Source organism: Necator americanus, chromosome III (genome assembly GCF_031761385.1).
Source record: "Necator americanus strain Aroian chromosome III, whole genome shotgun sequence".
In the NCBI taxonomy this organism is placed as follows: Eukaryota; Metazoa; Nematoda; class Chromadorea; order Rhabditida; family Ancylostomatidae; genus Necator; species Necator americanus.
This window is the reverse complement of record NC_087373.1, coordinates 330,607-348,018: the sequence shown is the minus strand read 5'-3', so window position 1 is coordinate 348,018 and position 17,412 is coordinate 330,607. Positions and strand designations below refer to the sequence as shown.

At 52.7% G+C, this 17,412-nt stretch overlaps 4 protein-coding genes across 4 annotated transcripts; 3 read left to right on the top strand and 1 right to left on the bottom strand.

Annotated features, from left to right (window-relative positions):
* Nucleotides 1–239: 239 nt before the first annotated feature.
* RB195_008171 (uncharacterized protein) lies at nt 240–1,730 on the top strand (the record flags this gene model as incomplete). The annotated part of the gene is made up of 1 exon (XM_064194559.1): nt 240–1,730. The coding sequence occupies one exon, from the start codon at nt 240–242 to the stop codon at nt 1,728–1,730; it is 1,491 nt and encodes a 496-aa protein (XP_064045704.1).
* A 202-nt stretch (nt 1,731–1,932) lies between these two features.
* RB195_008170 (uncharacterized protein) lies at nt 1,933–2,316 on the top strand (the record flags this gene model as incomplete). The annotated part of the gene is made up of 1 exon (XM_064194558.1): nt 1,933–2,316. One exon carries the CDS (start codon nt 1,933–1,935, stop codon nt 2,314–2,316), a length of 384 nt encoding a protein of 127 aa, XP_064045703.1.
* A 70-nt stretch (nt 2,317–2,386) lies between these two features.
* On the top strand, nt 2,387–2,659 carry RB195_008169 (uncharacterized protein; the record flags this gene model as incomplete). Its single annotated transcript, XM_064194557.1, has 1 exon — nt 2,387–2,659. One exon carries the CDS (start codon nt 2,387–2,389, stop codon nt 2,657–2,659), a length of 273 nt encoding a protein of 90 aa, XP_064045702.1.
* Nucleotides 2,660–7,279: 4,620 nt separating this feature from the next.
* RB195_008168 (uncharacterized protein) lies at nt 7,280–7,522 on the bottom strand (the record flags this gene model as incomplete). The annotated part of the gene is made up of 1 exon (XM_064194556.1): nt 7,280–7,522. The coding sequence occupies one exon, from the start codon at nt 7,520–7,522 to the stop codon at nt 7,280–7,282; it is 243 nt and encodes an 80-aa protein (XP_064045701.1).
* Nucleotides 7,523–17,412: the final 9,890 nt, after the last annotated feature.

The following is a 17,412-nucleotide window of genomic DNA, read 5'->3' as shown; positions in this document are numbered from 1 at the left end:
TAAAGTGATGAAAAATTTTGGGAATACATATACTGTGTGGAAAATATGAGGTCCAGCACATCGCCGAAACCCATAACCTGAAAGGTCAGCTGACTGAAGGAAGCACGTAATTTTTGGCAGCAACCATTCGTTCCGTCACGCTGAACTGCCGAACACTATCGAGAGAACTCCAACTAGCCGCTCTATCCTGACTTCTGCGATATATCTGTGTGCCTTTTGCTGCACTGCAGGAACCAAGCATGAGAGAACGGCCCGTCATCAGCATCGAAAATTACACCATATACTGCGGCGATGCTGACGAGAACAAAGTAGGTGGCTGCGCGATAGCTGTTAGGAACGATTACAAGAACCTGGTGGAGGAATTTGGCTCTATCTCGTCTAAGTGCGCTTTTCTACGACTGCCGGATCGCAGAGGACATAAACTCTGGATCGTAAGTGCTCACGCGCCCACGAAAACCGTTGAGGACAACAGTAAAGACGCCTTCTATGATGAACTCAATGCGTTGATGTCTAAAACACCAAGCCAGCAGGTGGTCACTGTCGGAATCGACGCAAATGCGAAGATGGGACTCGAACAGCAATCCGATGTGCTAGGAAAATGGTATTATCCAGCGGAGCGTGCGTCGGACAACGGTGACCGTCTGTTCGACTTGTGCGAAATCATCGACGCCACGTGGCAGGGGTTAACCCTTTTAACGCCTGAAGAGCAGCGCAAGCGAAAGATGAGGACTCTTAAGCTTCAGCTCGACTACGTTCTGGCGAGGAACATTCCTCAGTCAGATATCCGAAAATCTAGAACTGTTTGGGACGTCGCGTTCGACTCCGACCACCGTCCAGTTCTCCTCAGCTTCAAGATACGGTTCCACAAGAGAAACCGAAGAGTTCCTCTTCAACCGAAAATCGACATGGCAGGTCTGAAAGACGATGAATGCAGAACAAAATTCCGCCAACGTGTGTCTATCCATGTTGAAGTACGGACCAGGAAGAAGCTTAGCAATGCGGATTCCTCCAGAAAGTGCATCCAGGACGCTGCAAGGGAAATACGCCCGGTTCTAATTCCGCGGAAGAAGTTTGCCTTTGTATCTGCGGAAACAAAATCCACGTACAATTCTGTATGTGCCGCGCGCATTGCTGGTGACTTCAACCAGGAAAAGCGTCTTAGAAGGAAGCTGCGTCGTCAACGGCAACAAGACCGCGATAAAGAGTGGATGTCAAGAGCGATGGAGTTTGAGAAGGTGTGGGAGGACAGGAACCCGCGGAAAGCCTATGCTCTACTAAAACAGTACAGCGGCAAAATGAAAAGATGCTCTCCAGTCCTCAACACTGCCAATGGAGTAGCTGTCGGTGAAGCAACCCTTCCAATTTGGAGGGAACACTTCAAGACCTTGCTGAACCGGCTAGCACCGTCAGCACCTGAACTCCAACACTTTCATGGACCGACATATGCGGTTAACGAGGAACCACCGACCGAATCGGAAGTTCTCGTGTGTATTCAAAAAATGAAGAATAGAAAATCTGGTGGAGACGACAGGATTAGCGCAGAAAAGCTAAAATATCCTCCTCCGTCTGGGATTCGTGAGATGACAAAGATCATCCGTTCAATATGGATAGACGAAAGGATACCTGACTCGTGGAGACACGCTATCATGATTCCTCTCCAAAATATGTTATCCGTCACGGACCCTAGTAATTATCGACTAATCTCTTTTCTGCGTGTTATGTACAAGTGATTTTCTCGAGTGATCGAAATCTGGCAGCGGTATTCGAAACCAATGCAACTAGCGTTTCTGGACTTTGGAGCCGCGTTCGACTCTCCTCACCGAGGCCATCTTCTCAACGTGCTCCGCGTTCGGCTCTCCTCACCGAGGCCGTCTTCTCAACGCGCTCCGCGTTGATGGAGTAACAGGAAAGTTCGTTTGCTTGCATGATGACATGAATCAACGAGCAACTGCTGCAGTTCGAACACCAGCGGGATGTACAACACCGTTTGATGTGGTAACTGGAGGAAGACAGGCGGCAGTGGCAGGACCCTTCATGTTCAATTTCGCCATCGACGACATGTACGAAACTTCAACACGTTCTGTTGTCAACCTTGTATCGAAGCTAGCTGCAGCCTATGGACTACGTCTACACCCTGATAAATGCAAACAGATGTGGATCTCTTCGAGAACTCGAACGGGAATCAGGGTGGACGGACAGCCGATAGAACTCGTCGATGAGTTCTGTTACCTGGGCTGTACGCTGAAGAACAACGGCAGCTACGAGAGAGATGTTCAGCAAAGATGCGCTAAGGCACTTCTGCATTTAACTCCTTGACGAAACGCCTGTGGTGGACCCCCACCACGAAGTCAAGCTGCGAGTCTACCTATCCGCAATTCGCCCTATTATGATGTACGGATCGGAGACTTGGGCAGCACCATCAACGGCTATGGAGAGGCTTGACTGCACGGAACGAAAGCTGCATAGACGGTTACTTGGCTACTTTTGGCCTAGGGTATGCTACAATGAAGATCTCTACGCAGAAATTGATGTGGTATACTGGCGGATGACACGTGGAAGACATCACCATCTTGCACCGCCATCGAAATTGGCTAAAGTAAATCGTCTGCGCTTCTTTGGTCATATATTAAGGGACCGGCAGATCGCCTTGTTCAACTAGTTCTGAGGAGTTTCCCGGGTTCAAGCTGGAAGAAGCCACCTGGCCGAAAACGAAGATGCGTTAATCGCGTCAAGCGATGAAATCAGATTGTCGATTAAGTCAAGTAAGTCACTCATACTAGAAAGGAATACTATTTCAATTAGGAAAACGAAAATTTCCATCACCATATTAAAGAGATCACTATGGTATAAAAGCATGCTTACAAATTATACCTCGTATTCTCCCCACTAAAACAAAAGCTGCCTCTGCGATAATTTACAGAAGACACATCGCACGGGACTCTACACATACACACTGCACATAACACACACCGCACAAGCCACGCTCTACACATATCCACCGCACATGCCACACTCTACACATACACGCCGCACATACCACACTTCATCAATACCACACGCCACACATGTCACAACCTCCAGATAACCTATACCGCACATTCACGCCGCACATACCGCACTCCACCCAGACTACACGCCGCACATGCACACCTTCCATACCACCACACCCCACCAACACCCTCCAGCACACTCCACATCCAAACCACACGCCGCACATGCAACACCCTCCAGTTACCCCATACCGCACATTCACACAGCACATACCTCACTCCATCCAAACCACACGCCGCACATGCAACACCCTCCAGTTACCCCATACCGCACATTCACACAGCACACTCCACTCCAATACCACACGCCTCACATGCAACACCCTCCACTTACCACATACCGCACATTCACACAGCACATACCTCACTCCATCCAAACCACACGCCGCACATGCAACACTCCATCAATACCACACGCCTCACATGCAACACTCCATCAATACCACACGCCGCACATACTCACTACCCCATACCGCACATTCACGCCGCACATACCACACTCCATCCAAACCACACGCCTCACATGCAACACTCCATCAATACCACACGCCGCACATACCACACTCCATCCAAACCACACGCCGCACATGCAACACCCTCCAGTTACCCCATACCGCACATTCACACAGCACATACCTCACTCCATCCAAACCACACGCCTCACATGCAACACCCTCCATCAACCCACATACCACACACTTCACATCCAAACCACACGCCGCACATACAACACTCCATCCAAACCACACGCCGCACATACCATCCAATACCACACGCCGCACATGCAAAACCACACGCCACATCCAATACCACACGCCGCACATGCAACACCCTCCAGTTACCCCATACCGCACATTCACGCCGCACATACCACACTCCATCCAAACCACACGCCTCACATGCAACACTCCATCAAACAACACGCCGCACATACCACACTCCATCCAAACCACACGCCGCACATGCAACACCCTCCAGTTACCCCATACCGCACATACCACACATTCAAACCACACGCATCATACCACACTCCATCCAAACCACACGCCTCACATGCAACACCCATCCAGTTACCACATCCGCACATTCACATGCAACATACCCATCCAAACCACACGCCGCACATACCACACTTCATCCAAACCACACGCCGCACATGCAACACTCCTTCAGTTACCCATACCGCACATCACCACATACCAACACTCCATCCAAACCACACGCCTCACATGCAACACTCCATCAATACCACACGCCGCACATGCAACACCCTCCAGTTACCCCATACCGCACATTCACGCAGCGCACATACCACACTCCATCCAAACCACACGCCTCACATGCAACACTCCATCCAAACCACACGCCGCACATACCACACTCCATCCAAACCACACGCCGCACATGCAACACTCCATCAATACCACACGCCTCACATGCAACACTCCATCAATACCACACGCCTCACATGCAACACCCTCCAGTTACCCCATACCGCACATTCACGCCGCACATACCACACTCCATCCAAACCACACGCCTCACATGCAACACTCCATCAATACCACACGCCGCACATGCAACACCCTCCAGTTACCCCATACCGCACATTCACGCCGCACATACCACACTCCATCCAAACCACACGCCTCACATGCAACACTCCATCAATACCACACGCCCCACATACCATAATCCATCCAAACCACACGCCGCACATGCAACACTCCATCAAACAAACACACGCCGCACATGCAACACCCTCCAGTTACCCACCACATACCAGCACAAACCACACGCCGCACATACAACACTCCATCCAAACCACACGCCGCACATACAACACTCCATCCAAACCACACGCCGCACATGCAACACCCTCCAGTTACCCCATACCGCACATTCACACCACACATACCCACTCCATCCAAATCACACGCCTCACATACCACACTCCATCCAACCACACGCTGCACATACCACACTCCATCCATACCACACGCCGCACATGCAACACCCTCCAGTTACCCCATACGGTACATACCACACTCCATCCAAACCACACGCCGCACATGCAACACCCTCCAGCTACCCCATACCGCACATGCCACACTCCATCCAAACCACACGCCGCACATACCACACTCCATCCAAACCACACGCCTCACATGCAACACTCCATCAATACCACACGCCGCACATGCAACACTCCATCAATACCACACGCCGCACATGCAACACCCTCCAGTTACCCCATACCGCACATTCACACAGCACATACCACACTCCATCCAAACCACACGCCTCACATGCAACACTCCATCAATACCACACGCCGCACATGCAACACTCCATCAATACCACACGCCGCACATACCACACTCCATCCAAACCACACGCCGCACATGCAACACCCTCCAGTTACCCCATACCGCACATTCACACAGCACATACCACACTCCATCCAAACCACACGCCGCACATGCAACACCCTCCAGTTACCCCATACCGCACATTCACGCCGCACATACCACACTCCATCCAAACCACACGCCTCACATGCAACACTCCATCCAAACCACACGCCGCACATACCACACTCCATCCAAACCACACGCCGCACATGCAACACTCCATCCAAACCACACGCCGCACATGCAACACCCTCCAGTTACCCCATACCGCACATTCACACAGCACACTCCATCCAAACCACACGCCTCACATGCAACACCCTCCAGTTACCCCATACCGCACATTCACACAGCACATACCACACTCCATCCAAACCACACGCCTCACATGCAACACTCCATCCAAACAACACGCCGCACATACCACACTCCATCCAAACCACACGCCGCACATACCACACTCCATCCATACCACACGCCGCACATGCAACACTCCATCCAAACCACACGCCGCACATGCAACACTCCATCCAAACCACACGCCGCACATACCACACTCCATCCAAACCACACGCCGCACATGCAACACTCCATCAATACCACACGCCTCACATGCAACACCCTCCAGTTACCCCATACCGCACATTCACACAGCACATACCTCACTCCATCCAAACCACACGCCTCACATGCAACACTCCATCCAAGCAACACGCGGCACATACCGCACTCCACCCAGACTATACGCCGCACATGCAACACTCCATCCAAACAACACGCCGCACATGCAACACTCCATCAATACCACACGCCGCACATGCAACACCCTCCAGTTACCCCATACCGCACAATCACGCCGCACATACCACACTCCACCCAACCACACGCCGCACATGCAACACTCCAACAATACCACACGTCGCACATGCAACACCCTCCAGTTACCCCATACCGCACATTCACGCCGCACATACCGCACTCCATCCAAACAACACGCCTCCCAAACCACACGCCGCACATGCCACACCCCGTCCAAACCACACGCCGGACATGCAACACCCTCCAGTTACCCCATACCGCATCAAACCACACGCACATACCACACTCCATCCAAACCACACGCCTCACATGCAACACTCCATCAATACCACACCCATACCACATTCACCACATCACATACCACACTCCATCCAAACCACACGCCTCACATGCAACACCCTCCAATTACCCCATACCGCACATACCACACTCCATCCAAACCACACGCCTCACATGCAACCTCCATTCAATACCACACGCCGCACATACAACACTCCATCCAAAACCACACGCCGCACATGCAACACCCATCCAGTTACCACACATACCGCACATTCAACACCACATCACCATACTCCATCCAAACCACACGCCTCACATGCAACACTCCACCAATACCACACGCCTCACATGCAACACCCTCCAGTTACCCCATACCGCACATTCACGCCGCACATACCACACTCCATCCAAACCACACGCCTCACATGCAACACTCCATCCAATACCACACGCCTCACATGCAACACTCCATCAATACCACACGCCGCACATGCAACACCCTCCAGTTACCCCATACCGCACATACCACACTCCATCCAAACCACACGCCGCACATACCACACTCCATCCATACCACACGCCGCACATACCACACTCCATCCAAACCACACGCCGCACATCACATACCACACTCCATCCAAACCACACGCCGCACATGTAACACCCTCCAGTTACCCCATACCACACATTCACACTGCAGATACCACACTTCATTCATACCACACGCCGCAAATACCACACTCCATCCATACCACACATACCGCCATAAACCACACCCCATCCAATCCACACACGCCGCACATACCACACTCCATCCAAACCACACGCCGCACATGCAACAACTCCACATACCACACGCACAGCACATACCTCACTCCATCCAAACCACACGCCGCACATGCAACACCCTTCAGTTACCCCATACCGCACATTCACGCCGCGCATACCACACTCCATCAATACCACACGCTTCACATGCAAAACTCCATCAATACCACACGCCTCACATGCAACACTCCATCAATACCACACGCCTCACATGCAACACCCTCCACTTACCCCATACACACCACATACCACATTCCATCAACACCACACGCCTCACATGCCACACCTTCCAGTTACTCCATACCTCACATACCACACTCCATCCAAACCACACGCCTCACATGCAACACTCCATCCAAACCACACGCCGCACATACAACACTCCATCAAAACCACACGCCGCACATGCAACACCCTCCAGTTACCCCATACCGCACATTCCAACCCCACACACCGCACATACCACACTCCCATCCAAACCACACGCCTCACATGCAACACCTCCATCCAAACCACACGCCGCACATGCAACACTGCATCACTCCATCCAAACCACACGCCTCACATGCAACACCCTCCAGTTACCCCATACCGCACATTCACACAGCACATACCACACTCCATCCAAACCACACGCCTCACATGCAACACTCCATCAATACCACACGCCTCACATGCAACACTCCATCAATACCACACGCCGCACATACCACACTCCATCCAAACCACACGCCGCACATGCAACACCCTCCAGTTACCCCATACCGCACATACCACACTCCATCCAAACCACACGCCTCACATGCAACACTCCATCAAACAACACGCCGCACATACCACACTCCATCCAAACCACACGCCGCACATGCAACACCCTCCAGTTACCCCATACCGCACATTCACACAGCACATACCTCACTCCATCCAAACCACACGCCTCACATGCAACACTCCATCAATACCACACGCCGCACATACCACACTCCATCCAAACCACACGCCTCACATGCAACACCCTCCAGTTACCACATACCGCACATTCACACAGCACATACCTCACTCCATCCAAACCACACGCCTCACATGCAACACTCCATCAATACCACACGCCGCACATACCACACTCCATCCAAACCACACGCCTCACATGCAACACCCTCCAGTTACCCCATACCGCACATACCACACTCCATCCAAACCACACGCCTCACATGCAACACTCCATCCAAACCACATCACGCCGCACCTCCATCCAAACCACACGCCTCACATGCAACACTCCATCAATACCACACGCCGCACATACCACACTCCATCCAAACCACACGCCGCACATGCAACACCCTCCAGTTACCCCATACCGCACATTCACGCCGCACATACCACACTCCATCCAAACCACACGCCTCACATGCAACACTCCATCAATACCACACGCCTCACATGCAACACCCTCCAGTTACCCCATACCGCACATTCACACAGCACATACCTCACTCCATCCAAACCACACGCCTCACATGCAACACTCCATCAATACCACACGCCGCACATGCCACACTCCATCCAAACCACACGCCGCACATGCAACACCCTCCAGTTACCCCATACCACACATTCACACAGCACATACCACACTCCATCCAAACCACACGCCTCACATGCAACACTCCATCAATACCACACGCCGCACATACCAACACTCCATCCAAACCACACGCCGCACATGCAACACCCCATTAACCGCACATTCACACAGCACATACCACACTCCATCCAAACCACACGCCGCACATGCAACACTCCATCCAAACCACACGCCTCACATGCAACACTCCATCAATACCACACGCCGCACATACCACACTCCATCCAAACCACACGCCTCACATGCAACACCCTCCAGTTACCCCATACCGCACATTCACACAGCACATACCACACTCCATCCAAACCACACGCCTCACATGCAACACTCCATCAATACCACACGCCTCACATGCAACACTCCATCCAAACCACACGCCGCACATACCACACTCCATCCAAACCACACGCCGCACATACCACACTCCATCCAAACCACACGCCTCACATGCAACACTCCATCCAAACCACACGCCGCACATACCACACTCCATCCAAACCACACATGCAACACTCCATCAATACCACACGCCTCACATGCAACACTCTTCAGTTACCCCATACCGCACATACCACACTCCATCCAAACCACACGCCGCACATACAACACTCCATCCAAACCACACGCCTCACATGCAACACTCCATCAATACCACACGCCTCACATGCAACACTCCATCAATACCACACGCCTCACATGCAACACCCTCCAGTTACCCCATACCGCACATTCACACAGCACATACCACACTCCATCCAAACCACACGCCTCACATGCAACACTCCATCCAAACCACACGCCTCACATGCAACACTCCATCAATACCACACGCCGCACATACCACACTCCATCAATACCACACGCCGCACATGCAACACTCCATCCAAACAACACGCCGCACATACCACACTCCATCCAAACCACACGCCTCACATGCAACACCCTCCAGTTACCCCATACCGCACATTCACGCCGCACATACCACACTCCATCCAAACCACACGCCTCACATGCAACACTCCATCAAAACCACACGCCAACACCCTCCAGTTACCCCATACCGCACATTCACCACACTACCATCCAAACCAAACCACACGCCTCACATGCAACACTCCATCAATACCACACGCCGCACATACCACACTCCATCCAAACCACACGCCTCACATGCAACACCCTCCAGTTACCCCATACCGCACATTCACACAGCACATACCTCACTCCATCCAAACCACACGCCTCACATGCAACACTCCATCCAAACCACACGCCTCACATGCAACACTCCATCCAAACCACACGCCTCACATGCAACACTCCATCCAAACCACACGCCTCACATGCAACACTCCATCCAAACCACACGCCGCACATACCACACTCCATCCAAACCACACGCCTCACATGCAACACTCCATCCAAACCACACGCCGCACATACCACACTCCATCCAAACCACACGCCTCACATGCAACACCCTCCAGTTACCCCATACCGCACATTCACACAGCACATACCTCACTCCATCCAAACCACACGCCTCACATGCAACACTCCATCAATACCACACGCCTCACATGCAACACCCTCCAGTTACCCCATACCGCACATTCACACAGCACATGCCATCAAACCCATCCAAACCACACGCCGCACATGCAACACTCCATCCAATACCACACGCCCACATACCACACTCCATCCAAACCACACGCCTCACATGCAACACTCCCATCAATACCACACGCCGCACATGCAACACTCCATCCAATACCACACGCCTCACATGCAACACCCTCCAGTTACCCCATACCCACATACCACACACCATCACAACAGCACGCACCACACTCCATCCAAACCACACGCCTCACATGCAACACACCATCAATACCACACGCCTCACATGCAACACTCCATCCAATACCACACGCCGCACATGCAACACCCTCCAGTACCAAAGTTACCCCATACCCACATTCACCACACGCCACATACCACACCCATCACTCCATCCAAACCACACGCCTCACATGCAACACCCAGCACATGCAACACTCCATCCAAACCACACGCCTCACATGCAACACTCCATCCAATCGCACATGCCAACACTCCATCAATACCACACGCCGCACATACCACACTCCATCAATACCACACGCCTCACATGCAACACCCTCCAGTTACCCCATACCGCACATTCACGCCGCACATACCACACTCCATCCAAACCACACGCCTCACATGCAACACTCTCCAGTTACCCCATACCGCACATTCACGCCGCACATAAAACACTCGTTCCAAACCACACGCCGCACATACCACACTCCATCCAAACCACACGCCTCACATGCAACACCCTCCAGTTACCCCATACCACACATTCACACAGCACATAAAACACTCGTTCCAAACCACACGCCTCACATGCAACACTCCATCAATACCACACGCCGCACATACCACACTCCATCCAAACCACACGCCGCACATGCAACACCCTCCAGTTACCCCATACCGCACCTTCACACAGCACATACCTCACTCCATCCAAACCACACGCCTCACATGCAACACTCCATCAATACCACACGCCTCACATGCAACACTCCATCCAAACCACACGCCTCACATGCAACACTCCATCCAAACCACACGCCACACCCATCCAACCACACCACACGTCACTCCATCCAAACCACACGCCTCACATGCAACACTCCATCAATACCACACGCCTCACATGCAACACCCTCCAGTTACCCCATACCGCACATTCACGCCGCACATACCACACTCCATCCAAACCACACGCCTCACATGCAACACTCCATCAATACCACACGCCGCACATACCACACTCCATCCAAACCACACGCCTCACATGCAACACCCTCCAGTTACCCCATACCGCACATACAACACTCCATCCAAACCACACGCCTCACATGCAACACTCCATCAATACCACACGCCGCACATACAACACTCCATCCAAACCACACGCCTCACATGCAACACTCCATCCAAACCACACGCCGCACATACCACACTCCATCCAAACCACACGCCTCACATGCAACACCCTCCAGTTACCCCATACCGCACATTCACACAGCACATACCACACTCCATCCAAACCACACGCCTCACATGCAACACTCCATCAATACCACACGCCTCACATGCAACACTCCATCCAAACCACACGCCGACATGCAACACTCCATTACCACACGCCGCACATACCAAACAACACGCCGCACATACCACACTCCATCCAAACCACACGCCGCACATGCCACACTCCATCCATACCACACGCCTCACATGCAACACTCCATCCAAACCACACGCCGCACATGCAACACTCCATCAATACCACACGCCTCACATGCAACACCCTCCAGTTACCACATACCGCACATTCACACAGTCCATCAATACCACACGCTCCACAAACCCACATGCAACACCCTCCATTACACCTACCCACATTCACGCCTCACATACCACTCCATCCAAACCACACGCCTCACATGCAACACTCCATCAAAACCACACGCCTCACATGCAACACCCTCCAGTTACCCCATACCGCACATTCACGCCGCACATACCACACTCCATCCAAACCACACGCCTCACATGCAACACTCCATCCAAACCACACGCCTCACATGCAACACTCCATCAATACCACACGCCGCACATGCAACACCCTCCAGTTACCCCATACCGCACATACCACACTCCATCCAAACCACACGCCTCACATGCAACACTCCATCCAAACCACACGCCGCACATACCACACTCCATCAATACCGCACATACACACCCCATCCAAACCACACCATCATCCAAACCACACGCCGCACATACCACACTCCATCCAAACCACACGCCGCACATGCAACACCCTCCAGTTACCCCATACCACACATTCACACACCACATAAAACACTCGTTCCAAACCACACGCCTCACATGCAACACTCCATCAATACCACACGCCTACATCAACATCAACCCCTCCAGTTACCCCATACCGCACAATCACGCAGCACATACCACACTCCATCCAAACCACACGCCTCACATGCAACACCCTCCATCCAATACCACACGCCACATACCACACTCCATCCAAACCACACGCCGCACATGCAACACTCCATCCAATACCACACGCCTCACCACACGCCGCACATACCACACTCCATCCAAACCACACGCCTCACATGCAACACCCTCCAGTCCAATACCACACATTCACGCAAACCACACGCATACCACACCCATCCAAACCACACGCCTCACATCAAACCACACGCCTCAACACCCTCCAGTTACCCCATACCGCACATTCACGCCGCACATACCACTCCATCCAAACCACACGCCTCACATGCAACACTCCATCAATACCACACGCCTCACATGCAACACTCCATCCAAACCACACGCCGCACATGCAACACCCTCCAGTTACCCCATACCGCACATTCACACAGCACATACCTCACTCCATCCAAACCACACGCCTCACATGCAACACCCTCCAGTTACCCCATACCGCACATACCACACTCCATCCAAACCACACGCCTCACATGCAACACCTTCCATCAATACACACACTCCATCCAAACCACACGCCATCCAAACACCACACGCCTCACATGCAACACCCTCCAGTTCCATCAACCACACACCGCACATACCACTCCATCCAAACCACACGCCTCACATGCAACACTCCATCAATACCACACGCCTCACATACAACACTCCATCCAAACCACACGCCGCACATGCAACACCCTCCAGTTACCCCATACCGCACATTCACGCAGCACATACCACACTCCATCCAAACCACACGCCTCACATGCAACACTCCATCCAAACCACACGCCTCACATGCAACACTCCATCCAGTTACCACATCACACACATACCACACTCCATCCAAACCACACGCCTCACATGCAACACCCATCCAAACCACACCCCACATACCCACATTCACACAGCACATACCACACATCCATCACACACATCAACACTCCATCCAAACCACACGCCTCACATGCAACACTCCATCCAAACCACACGCCGCACATACCACACTCCATCAATACCACACGCCGCACATGCAACACCCTCCAGTTACCCCATACCGCACATTCACACAGCACATACCTCACTCCATCCAAACCACACGCCTCACATGCAACACTCCATCCAAACCACACGCCTCCACACCAACCACTCCATCCAAACCACACGCCTCACATGCAACACTCCCACATACCACACTCCATCCAAACCACACGCCGCACATGCAACACCCTCCAGTTACCCCATACCGCACATTCACACAGCACATACCTCACTCCATCCAAACCACACGCCTCACATGCAACACTCCATCAATACCACACGCCTCACATGCAACACCCTCCAGTTACCCCATACCGCACACACCACACTCCATCCAAACCACACGCCTCACATGCAACACCCCATCCCAACAACACGCAGCACATACCACACTTCATCCAAACAACACGCGGCACATGCAACACCACACACACTCCATCCAAACCACACGCCTCACATGCAACACTCCATCCAAACCACACGCCGCACATACCACACTCCATCAATACCACACGCCGCACATACCACACTCCATCAATACCACACGCCGCACATGCAACACCCTCCAGTTACCCCATACCGCACATTCACGCCGCACATACCACACTCCATCCAAACCACACGCCTCACATGCAACACTCCATCAAACAACACGCCGCACATACCACACTCCATCAATACCACACACTCCATCCAAACCACACGCCTCACATGCAACACCCTCCAGTTACCCCATACCGCACATTCACACAGCACATACCACACTCCATCCAAACCACACGCCTCACATGCAACACTCCATCAATACCACACGCCGCACATGCAACACTCCATCAATACCACACGCCGCACATGCAACACTCCATCAATACCACACACCGCACATACCACACTCCATCCAAACCACACGCCTCACATGCAACACTCCATCCAAACCACACGCCTCACATGCAACACTCCATCCAAACCACACGCCGAACATGCAACACCCATCCAGTTACCACATACCGCACCGCACATACCACACACTCCATCCAAACCACACGCCTCACATACCACACTCCATCCAAACCACACGCCTCACATGCAACACCCTCCAGTTACCCCATACCGCACATCACATACCCCACACTCCATCCAAACCACATACCAACACTCCATCCAAACCACACGCCTCACATGCAACACTCCATCCAAACAACACGCCGCACATACCTCACTCCATCCAAACCACACGCCGCACATACCACACTCCATCCAAACCACACGCCTCACATGCAACACCCTCCAGTTACCCCATACCGCACATTCACACAGCACATACCACACTCCATCCAAACCACACGCCTCACATGCAACACTCCATCCAAACCACACGCCGCACATGCAACACCTTCCAGTTACCACATACCGCACATTCACACAGCACATACCTCACTCCATCCAAACCACACGCCTCACATGCAACACTCCATCCAAACCACACGCCTCACATGCAACACTCCATCAATACCACACGCCGCACATACCACACTCCATCCAAACCACACGCCGCACATGCAACACTACAAACTTCGCGCATCACACATACACGCCGCACATAACACACTCCATCCAAACCACACGCCTCACATGCAACACCCTCCAGTTACCCCATACCGCACATTCACACAGCACATACCTCACTCCATCCAAACCACACGCCTCACATGCAACACTCCATCCAAACCACACGCCTCACATGCAACACCCTCCAGTTACCACATACCGCACATTCACGCCGCACATACCACACTCCATCCAAACCACACGCCTCACATGCAACACTCCATCCAAACAACACGCCGCACATACCTCACTCCATCCAAACCACACGCCTCACATGCAACACCTTCCAGTTACCACATACCGCACATTCACACAGCACATACCTCACTCCATACCACACGCCTCACATGCAACACTCCATCCAAACCACACGCCTCACATGCAACACCCCCAGTCCAATACCACACGCACATACACACACGCCCACATGCAACACCCTCCATCCAAATACCACACGCCGCACATACCACACACTCCATCCAAACCACACGCCTCACATGCAACACTCCATTACCCAATACCACACGTCCCGCACATACCAACACTCCATCCAAACCACACGCCGCACATACCACATTCCATCAACACCACACGCCGCACATGCCACACCTTCCAGTTACTCCATACCGCACATACCACACTCCATCCAAACCACACGCCTCACATGCAACACTCCATCCAAACCACACGCCTCACATGCAACACTCCATCCAAACCACACGCTGCACATACCACACTCCATCAATACCACATGCCGCACATACCACACTCCATCAATACCACACGCCGCACATACCACACTCCATCCAAACCACACGCCTCACATGCAACACTCCATCCAAACCACACGCCTCACATGCAACACTCCATCCAAACCACACGCCGCACATACCACACTCCATCAAAACCACACGCCGCACATGCAACACCCTCCAGTTACCCCATACCGCACATACCACACTCCATCCAAACCACACGCCTCACATGCAACACTCCATCCAAACCACACGCCTCACATGCAACACTCCATCCAAACCACACGCCGCACATGCAACACCCTTACCCCATACCGCACATTCACGCCGCACATACCACACTCCATCCAAACCACACGCCTCACATGCAACACACCAACCACATCAACACTCCATCCAAACCACACGCCTCACATGCAACACTCCATCCAGTTACCACATACCGCACATACCACACTCCATCCAAACCACACGCCTCACATGCAACACTCCATCCAAACCACACGCCTCACATGCAACACTCCATCCAAACCACACGCCTCACATGCAACACTCCATCAATACCACACGCCGCACATGCAACCACACTCCATCAATACCACACGCCGCACATACAACACTCCATCCAAACCACACGCCGCACATGCAACACTCCATCAATACCACACGCCGCACATACCACACTCCATCCAAACCACACGCCTCACATGCAACACTCCATCCAAACCACACGCCTCACATGCAACACTCCATCAATACCACACGCCGCACATACCACACTCCATCCAAACCACACGCCGCACATGCAACACCCTCCAGCTACCCCATAC